Source organism: Nanorana parkeri, unplaced genomic scaffold, assembly GCF_000935625.1.
Source record: "Nanorana parkeri isolate BGI_ZX_2015 unplaced genomic scaffold, ASM93562v1 scaffold183, whole genome shotgun sequence".
NCBI lineage: Eukaryota > Metazoa > Chordata > Amphibia > Anura > Dicroglossidae > Nanorana > Nanorana parkeri.
In genome coordinates, this window is record NW_017306451.1 from 1,426,478 (window position 1) to 1,437,110 (window position 10,633).

The 10,633-nt window shown below is 39.7% G+C and overlaps 1 protein-coding gene across 5 annotated transcripts in view; it reads right to left on the reverse strand.

Moving 5' to 3' along the window:
* ANP32B (acidic nuclear phosphoprotein 32 family member B) overlaps nt 1-10,633 on the reverse strand; it is a 44,966-nt gene that overhangs the window by 14,312 nt on the left and 20,021 nt on the right. For 4 of the 5 annotated variants that reach the window (XM_018555084.1, XM_018555085.1, XM_018555083.1 and 1 more), the window contains exon 2: nt 2,422-2,571. In XM_018555084.1, the coding sequence (XP_018410586.1) occupies nt 2,422-2,571 (150 nt within the window). Of the gene's footprint in view, nt 1-2,421; nt 2,576-4,496; nt 4,541-10,633 lie in introns of those variants that run through there. The other variant, XM_018555086.1, reaches the window with a different exon arrangement.

A 10,633-nucleotide genomic window follows, 5' to 3' on the forward strand; every position in this document is an offset into this window, starting at 1 on the left:
AGACGTTTGGTAAACAGTCCCAGTCAAGGAGTTGGAATTGCAGGCACCGTGATCGCATAAATCACATAAAAGATGACTGACGTGGTGCAGATGCAATAAAATTAATAGAAAGTGCATTTTGTGCATTAAATTCTCACTATATGCCTGGGCCTCAAAATGCATTTTACTGTACCAAAAATATTGCATTTAAAGTTAAATGTAATTAAGAGGCATATGTAAATTATGTAGGAATTCTTTTTTATTTAAATTGAATAACTTGTCATGTATTGCCTTACAGTATTTTTATTTTTTTGCCATCAAAGGTAGAGTTAATCTAAAACAAACCCCCTTCCACCAGCCCTTTCAGACAATGAGAACCAAGCAGGACTTTTCAGTTCTGGCGTTTGCAGTAAGAGCATATATAGAAAAAAAAAAAAAAGGGGAGGTGGGCGATGTGTTGAACCCTGTACATTTACGGCCACATGCTCCCTGGAAGCTGGGTGTTCTGTGCAGGGGCCAGTGTGTGGCAAGGTAAGATTTTTATACTTTGCAGCTGCCCGCTCTACATAACACCCCACTTTTTAATTATAATTTACACACCCAGTTCAGTGGGTACATTTTTATGCTGGTCGGAGTGTGGCTTTAAGATACACCAAACACGCACATTTGGTATGCAACACATTAGGACCTTTTTGCTGTTGACTGTGTATAGCTTGTGCCCCATTTTGGTTAATAAACCTCCAACTGAGCAGTAGGCACCACCGACCTTTTTATTTACTTGGAATTAGTACGACTTATTCATATACTTGGTGTTAATAAACTGCATGCATATTATGACCACCCCCACTATTTACTATGGCACACTATATATCCAAGAGTACCCCAGGTCATTTAGAAATCCCACCCCACCATTGTGATACTGGCTGTGAGGTGTACATCCATTTTCTGTGTTGAATCTGTGATAACAAAAAGCAGGTGCAACTCATTTTCAAAAAAGTTTCAGTGAAAAAGAAAGCCCTTCCAGGTAAGTGTTCCAAGAAAATTATTTAAAAAAAAAAAAATCATTGATGAGCATTAAAAATGCATTCCCGGTCCTTTGATTGGATACTGCTACAGTATGTTTAACATTAAAATAAATCTGAGCTATGAATAGAAGCAATTCGAGCAACGGAAGTGATGGAAAGTATTTCTACTTGGTTACACACAGCAAAATAACTCTTGATTTGGCTACAGACAAGCTTTAATTCCATCTGGCTGCTATAATTTATTATTCTATTTTCTCTATTCTTGCAAAGCCCTTCTTCTTGAAGCACACCGAACTCTCTATATAAACCTCAAAAGTTGTAAAGCAAGATTGACACCTTTATAAAACAATTATGGAATGCCCTCTACAAACAGATGCAACAAATATACTCCAAAGAAGAGCATCAAATGAAAAAAGTTGCCAGCTGAATATTTTGCCACCTCTCAGCAGGTATATTTGTGGGGAAAATCTTGTTGTGGTTAACAACCCACATTAGCTCACATGCACTGAATAGTGGTAAGGATAGACTACTATGGACTAAAAAAACAAAAAACACCTTACATTAATAATACTCTGGTGGTTCATTGAGTTCAAAAATGTGTCAGATTCTATTTAAGCTGCTATTTAAACTCAAGTACTTTCTCAAATATGCAGTTTACTTTATATTGAACAATTAGAAAAGTAAAAAGTTGGCCTCTATAAAAGTTCCTAAATAGAGATGAATAAACTATGCATATGTCATAATCTTTAAAGCTCATCTGTGCAAAGAACTGTGTTGGAAAAGAGCAAATGCAAGACAGTGTGATTGTTAGATTGTTTTGACTGCAAATCTAGGACCGTTTCAAAGTAATCCCAAGTGCTGGCTACTAGTACCGACAGTACTTAAAATCACACTAAACTCAGAAATTAAATCTCAAAAATGCATTCAATTACCTTTACTATTAACAAAAATGTCTCTTATTTGTGTATCACTCAGCTGTAGAATATCAAATCATCTCAGGATTAGTGGCGACGCTGTTCTTCCTTCTGGAGGGTGGTCACTTTTGTTACCCATGGTTCCTGTGTGTGTTGTAAAGGAGCCACCGCTCCAAGCTCACTCCCATGTTTAGTTCGCCACTTTGTATTGAGATTGAAGTCCATCACAGGAGTTTGGAGCGGTGGCTACTTTATCACACACACAGGGACAATGGGGAACAAAAATAGTCGCCCTCCAGAAGGAAGGACTGTGTCAGCACCAATTCAGAGATGATTTGATGATCTAAAGCTGAGCGATACATAAATAAGATAAGGTTTTGTTAAATTTTAAAAATACATTCAAGTACCACAAATATCAACTCCTGAGTTTAGGGTCACTTTAATTTCAGAACATTATCTTGAGAAGCACATGTACCAAATAAACTTAAAATTACAAATCTTACCTTTTTTAACTTGGGTAGTTTTGGAAGATTTGAAACTGACATCAACATAACATTTATAAGGCTTAGAAACTCAAGATTGACAAACTCTCCTGTTAGTCCCTCGATTTTGCCTTCTTTTGCCCTGCAGTTGTCCAAAACTAGTTCCCGTACCTGTGTAGAAACAATGACACACCTTTAATAGGCAGAAATGTAATTCAGAAATCTTAAAGTCAAACACTGAACAAGATATGATAGGAAAAAGATTCGAAAAATCAAAACAAGTATTTTTCACTGAAAATATGTCTGACAAAATAAGGTCAGTTCTGTTCTATACTTTATTCTTTTCTACAGGGGAAGCATACTACAAAAAACAAACAAAAAAACTGTGCAGAGTAAACAATTTAAAAATATGAGCTGTAGTCATAAATAGTCACATGCAAAGAATAAACCATAGAAGTAATTAAGAAAATGAATAAGGAAAAATATTTGCAGTTGCAAGCACTAAAAATATGAACTTCATTTTAGTAGGCTGGTTTACAGAGAAATGTCATAACTGATACACATGAGTTAATAATAACGTATCGTGGTACTGCTACCATGCCTGCAGTGACTGTTTAACCATGTAATTGGTTCTCTTATTTTGTCTAATATAGGATTAAACCTAAAATTTGAACTCCGGCAAGATACCCAAAACACCATTTAGAGAGATTACGTCCTTCTTTGGGGCTTGTGCATACAAGCCTGCAATAGAAGTGCTGTTACTGGCAGGATCTCAAAGCAAGAAACTTTGCAACAGATTCACAAAAACCAAACAATTGCTTAAAGTGACCGTTACAAGTAAGTTTCACATGCAAGGCAGCCTGTAAAAGTGGAGACAATATACCTAGGCTCTTATGCTCCCCGGCAGCAGCAGCAGGAGGCTCATATGCCCTGCAGTGGCCACAGAGCAGTGGCTTTTCAACACATGCTGTGGAAAATCCAAGTATACTAGGAGGAATGAAGGACACTTTTATATTGGTATCATCCCTTTAAAAACAACCTGCGCCCACTTCATAAAAGCCTTGCTGGTTTTGGCTGCAGTTCTAACATGCGTGACAGATACAGGTAGTTCTTATTATAGACACTTTAAAAACCTGTCTCTATGGCTGTGCCACATTCAAAAAGAATTACTGCCAATTTACAGATTAGAAAACTGGCAGTAATTAAGACCAACCATGATCTGGCGTACAGAGACACGCCAGTGTTCAGAGAAGGGCATGTATGTACTGGGAAGTTGTGATGAATGTGACAGCTTTCCACTCATGGTTCACTGGTTGTTAGGATATCAGCCGCCACCCCATTAAGCTGTTGGCTGTGAGATTTCCCCAGCCAGCAGCTGAACGTAAACAAATAGGCCAGGGAGTCTGGTTGACATTATTACATAAATATGGCTACACATCTGACAGTGTCCTCAGCAGCCAGCGACACCGACAGTGATAACAGTGGGAAGACCCTGATGGGGATGGCATAGAGCTTTTCCCCAAAAAGTCCACTTCTCTTGTGATTGACAGCAGGCAGATTCTATAGCCAATAGTAGGCTGCCTATGGAATTAGCTATGGAATCTGCTTACTGCCTGTTATCAATCACAAGGGAGGTGGACCTGATGAGGAACTAGTCTCTCAAATGCTGCACCTGCCTGTGAGACCAGTGCAATGGCCAGGCGGAGAGCTCAGTAATGCTGAGCCTTTAATTTTATCAGACTCAGCATTACTGAGCTGCACTGATTATAGAGTTTCCAGTATGGAAACTCCAGCCCCAGTGCGCCTCCAAATGGCAAATGGAGGTGCTTGCACCATAAACATGTACCAGTTTCCAACAGGTACATGAATCAGCGGCAAGCACCAACATTTGTCACGCAGATACATGACAAAGTTAGGGTTTACAGTACACTTTATAAATAATAAAAAGTATTTTTACATGCAGCCAGCCCATGTACCAGAGTGTCTTCAAACCTGATTCCTGGCAACATCTGCATAACAGCACTCACAGCTGCAGAGAAACAAGCGCCCTAAGATGTTGCATGCATGTGTGCCAACAGGAAACATGCTGACAGGATGAGAAAGTAGAGTTGATGACTTCATTATGTAGCTGATCCTTCATTACCTAGTCAGCAAGTGAAGAAATGACACCACTGTAATTAACTCTTAAAAAGAGTGGTGTGGGCTTCCTGGGTGCGCTGGAAAGACTTGCAACTCAGTTAGGAGTCAAGACAATTAACGTGTATATTTCATCTATGTATGTAGCGATTTGCCAGGGTTTCAGTTTTGAGCTGGTTATAAATAGGCAGATGTCTATCCATGAATAATGAGAAGGGAGATATTTGGCCATGCTCTAATGCTGCAAAATGTACTGTACCTTGTACAACTTGCCTAATAAACTGAAGCAACACACACACACGATAAATACATCCTTCCCTCTTCTCCAACTGTCAGGTTGCAACAAGTTGGAAAATCTGAACAATGAGTGCTGATCACCCCACATTGTAGCCTTAACAATCAGATCCTTGCTTAAGTGTGTTAGGTCACTTGTGGCTATCCTCAGCTGGGTTTAAATCTCACCATCTGTACAGACAAGTTCTGTGATTTGAACAATATCCTGCTTTTTGCTGCACTACGGCACCATAACTAACTCAGACATCAGGGCTTAAGAGGCCACTAAGGGTCCAGGCTCATTTTACAAGCTTTTTCTTCATAAAAACAGTCAAGCAGTGCAAAGCTTTTTATGCCAAAAGCTCTTCTGTAACCTCCCATACAATGCCTTTTTTTTGGCAGTAGGAAAATAAAAATGTGTTACAATCTTGCCTATGACATGGCACTCTTTCAAAAGTAGAAGACACAAATAAAAAAGCATTAAGAAAAACATCAGTTTAATGTCAACTCTGATCATTAAACACTAAGCCGTTTCAAACTTCTGGCCTAAAATGGACAGAAATCTCTTACAAACATTTGCAATTTAAAAAGGTGTATGTGCTGAAACAAATGTATAAGAAAACTTATGACTTTAGTAAAAACCCCATGGCACGCAATCAGTAGATCAAGAGACCTCAAAGAACTCCGGTCATAAGAAAAAACCTTTGCAGTGGGGCTGCAAGGGTTATGCGTTTGTTTCGTCTAGGGAGCTAAGATAACAAAGATATACTCGCCCGAATCTTGGACCCGGCTGGCTCCCAGACCGGTCTCTGCAGCCTCACTCCCCCAGTCTAAGCTTCCTGGAGTCATCACGACCGATACAGGAAGTGAGGCTACAGGAAGTGAGGCTGCAGGGACTGGTCTAGTGAGATTCAGGTGAGTATATCTTTATTTTTACCTCCCTAGATAAACGAGCAGTTAACCCTTGCAGTGCAGGAGCAGCCTCACTGCAAATGTTAGGATTTCATATGCCTGGGGTTCTTCTTTAACAATGCAAACTTTTTTCTTTTTTTGGCCTTTTTTCTGTGGCATTAGTGGATGTAAGTGGGTATAGATAATTCCATAAGAACATAGAACTGGTATTATGACTGAAGGAAAGAAAGATTTCCACTTTTCTGGTACACCAAAATGTATGTTAAGATTTAATCTCATTTTTCATATTTTATATGCTCTCCGTGTGCTTGCTCCCACACTCCAAAAGACATGCCGGTAGGTTAATTGGCTACTAGCGTGTCTAAAAACCACAATTGTAGCTTCCTAAGGCATACCCTGGTAACACTATCAAGTGGCTAATGCAGCTCTAATACACATTTCAGACAGAGCCACAGAAAGAAAATAGGGCAGAAGTGCATCAATGATTGCAATGTGGTCATGTTAGTAGGGAAGGACTCTAAAGGCTAGTTCACACCAGCCCCATCGCATCCCGGCCGGCTTCCTGCATTCAGGAGCGGGAGGGGGCATGGTGGTGCAATGAAGTCAATGGCCATAGTTCTCTTTTAAATTTTCTTTTCAATCAAATTCTGTTGCTTAATATCGCAATAAGAGTGAAATTTAGGCAATTTTTTTGTAGTGTAAGGTGCCTGTAAATACGTGTTCATAAGGGGGGGGTTTGAAGGGGAGGTTCCGCATGCAGCTAAAATGTATGAATAGCAGGGGGGCGGGCAGAGGATGGTGAAATGCTCTGGGTAAGTTGGGCAAGTTGATTTTCTTACATTTTGTGAGAAAGTGGAAGTACCATTTATTGTTCCCCAGCACAATGTGCTATGCTGGGGAAATGGTAATAAATGCGCCTACTTTGACAGACATCAGCTAACACTTTCACAGCTGGTAGCCCTAAGCTCTCCACTGATGATTACGTTGTTATCTATTACAACTATTACAAGGTGATCAAATGCAGACTGGAAGCAGCAGTGTTCATCTGTTTAATACTATAAATTATTAAAGATCCTTACACTATATAAAAATAATAAAACATACATACATACATTTTTGCCCATTTGTCAGGCTATAATAAACTCAGGTTTTTATAAGAACAGTGTACCAAATAAAAGCCTTACATAGCTTTAAAAACTAAGCTGCTAAATCTGCCCTGGGTATCTAGGCATTAATAACATATGGTCACAAATGGGGGTTAAACCCTTTAACAGGGTAGGAGGTGAATTAGCAAATAGTGAAGAATGCTTACGAAGTGTCACCTAAATAGCAAGCAACATCAATAAGCATGTTTAAAATATCAAATTGGTATTGTAGTGAGATACCCATACTGTATAACAGGTCAACTCTGAAAGACTTTTACAGAACACTGTGTGCTTCAAGAGTATTGGATCTGTTGCCTGAATAGATGGCATGACATGCTGACAATACAATGGATGTAAAGGGATACGAGATAGTTAGAGATGCATGACTTTTCTGCTAGTTTAGTGCAGGGTATTCAATGGCAGAGGATTTACAGAAGATCTGCAAATGAAAAACAAACTACAAAGATGAAATGCATGGGGACTATAGTACCTTTAGTCATTTTGTTTAATAACTCTTGCCACTATAGTGATTCTATTTAAAATCTGCAACTTTGCAATTTTCTTCTATGTGAAGCACACCTGTCATATGAGAAATATGTGTGCTGCCATTGCTGGCCTCCTCCAAAAACAATAGTTGGGTTGTTGTGACTGGCTTCAATAGTTCCAAGTTACTGGCCTGTAACCAAAAGGCAGCAAAAAAATTGAGAGAAATCAAAATGACTCATCTTTATACTTGTTTCAGGTCAGTACCTCAGAGTGTATTAAGGGATTGCATCAAGGCAACTTTTAATACTGCAGACATTTTTAGCAGAGCAAGGTTTGCAGGTTAGGAGCCATGAGCATTTCAAGACTAACAAAAATAGCCAAGCTACTATCATTTTTAGAAGTAGTTAGCAATGGCTGCCTACATATTTCTCTTGATGGAGGTCCTTTATTATAAAAGCAACATTTCAATTAGGGCTTGTTCACACCAATTGTGGTGCGTTCCAGAGCGGTAGGCGTTGGAACGCACCGCAATTGCTCACAAAACTTCCCCCTGCATTCCGGGGCGGTAGGGGATGTGGCAGTGCATTAAAGTCAATGGCACTGCAGCCATGCCACTCGCCCACAGTGCGATCGGACATGTGGCAAAACATTGCGTTCCGTTCCACTGCAAACGCAAAAGATGATGCATGTTCTATTTTTTTGCGTTTGCACTGGAACAGAACGCAGGTAATGTTTTGCCATGCGTCCAATCACACTGCGGGCAGGGGGAGTGGCTGCGGTGCCATTGACTTTAATGCACTGCCACAGCCCCCTCCAGCCCCAGAACGCAGAGTTTTGTGAGCAATTGCAGTGCGTTCCAACAGCTACTGCTCTGGTGCGCACCGCAATTGGTGTGAACAAGCCCCTTTAAACTACTAGTATTTAGCATACAAATCATGTAGTGATTTTTAGATGATTACTTAACTGGACTAAAGCTAAAAGACATTTTTATATTTGACAGGCATTCTTGTTAGTTTATATTAGGGAAAGATCCACGTTAAAGCTTTTGATCTACATATATGCAAATATGTAAAATGTCAAACTATAAATCAAATAAAAACTGAAACTCACTGGACATGCACCAACAAGGCCTATGGAGGATATTTTTTATGACAGAGTGGATATAATGAAGGTTGCAGATATAGCTCCCTTAGTTTAAAATGTGAACAAGATTATAAAAAGATTTTGGGGGAAAAAAAAGGAACAAGATTAATAACCTATATACGGTCTGGTTACACATTTGCAAGTGTGGGTTCAGCGTGTGATTATTTCCACGTTTATCCGCATATGGCAGATTTTTGTGTGTGTGAAAACATCCACACATGAAGATGTGCATTTTTACTGGCAGCTTAAGAAAAATTGCGGTCAAAGGACAAACGCACACATGAAAATGTGCAACATGCTTAGGCTGCATGTTTCCTGCCATTGGGCGGGGGGTGCGAACGAGCTTGAAACTGCCAAAAAAAAGAATGTACTTTTTTTTGGCTTTTGAGTTTTTCTGCTGGTGTTTTGCTGCTCAAGTGTGAACAGTTGCCATTGAAAATCATTGTATTTCCTGTGTTGGGCATTTAAAAGCTGCTCAGAACTGCCTAGGTGTTTAACAGGTGTAACAGCTGTATTACTTTGCACTGCAGAGTAGTATTTTATGGCATGGACAGCACATTGCCCATTCCTAATTTTCCATTTTTGGTCTCCATCAATCGATGGGAACATTAAAATACATGCCAGCACACACCACAGCATTCATGTTTTAATGAGTTTCCTTTGGACTTAGATGGAAAACACATTAGCCAGTGAAGTGGTTAGTGTGACTTTCAACCCTAGAATAATTGCTTTGCACGCTGTCCACATGGAGTTTGTATATTCTCTGGTGTGAGGTTCCCTGTAGGTGCCCCAGTTATCTCCCACTACCTAAAAAATACCAGTAGTTTAAATGACTTCTACCCAATTCTCCTTCATAGGCAACCACTGAATTGCTAAGATAAAGTACTGTAAAATGATTTAGCTCTATAAAAAAACATAAAAAACGTAGTGCACAGCCACCATATAGGTTACAGTGTAAAAGTTAGTAGATTGGACAACTGCTTTTACAAGCAGGAGCAAAGTGATGACGGTGTCTAAATGTCATAACAGGCACTTATCTCTTACTGTTTAACGACATAATGAAATCAACTTGTACGTTTGGACTTTACATTTCTTGTTTAGCAAGTAAAGTAAAATACTTTTAAGACACAAAAATAGTCTTTAAAGTGACATTAAAGCCTAAAATGTCCCCCGTCCCACTCATGCTGGTGTAACGACTTACTTTAAATGATGCCTTTGGATCCGATCATCTTCTTTCCAGTAGTTTTCTGGAGTTCCTCAAGCACAGGTGCTGGCCCCTGATCCAGTGCCGACTCCTGTCCCCCGGAGTCTGTGCGGGTGCATGCCGCCTGCATTGACTTACCTTGAGTCTCTCCTCGTCTCCCGGCCGAAGATCTGAACTGTGCATGCGCCTGCCCCACGATCCTTTGCAGCCGCCCGAGAATCTTCAGACAGGAGCATGCGGCGGTGACGCAGGTATGTTTAATCCCCTTTAACTTTTTTTTGTTTGCATATATCTACTGCTTGCCAGGCAGTAGATATATGCAAAAACACAGGAGGCTTTAATGATCCTTTAAGTTTTTCCTTAGCCTCAAATTACCTATTAAACAGAAGTTTAAAGCCACAAGAAAAGCTGCATTTACTGATAAAATAAAAAGTACAATTGAATATTTAGTTCACACAGCATCAGTGACAAAGAGGCAGCTGAAGGAAGTGAACTGCAGTTTTTTCCAGTGATAATCTATAAACAAGAACCAGCTATAAAGCCTGTGTTGACGGGCTTTTGTATGCTTTATGCAAGTTCTCATTCCCATACAAGTCTATAGGAATGCAAAACCTGCTCAATTCAAATGCATCTGTAATTCTGATCTAAGGAGTTTTAGACTGATGTCAAACAGTCATCAACACAAGCCCACAGCATATCCACATAAACACTTGAATCGGTTTTATAATACGGTTGTAAATATGAGTCATTTGAGAAAAATTCACAAGGCTACAAAAATCTTAAAAATATACAAGCGTTTAATTCTATATATTGTTTTACCCTCGGGTAATAAATGTGCAGTGATCCCCAGTCTACTGGTGTCTGTACATACTGTAAACAAGATGGAGGATAGGTGACATCAGTGACCATATACGACAACACCCGCATGCCAGGA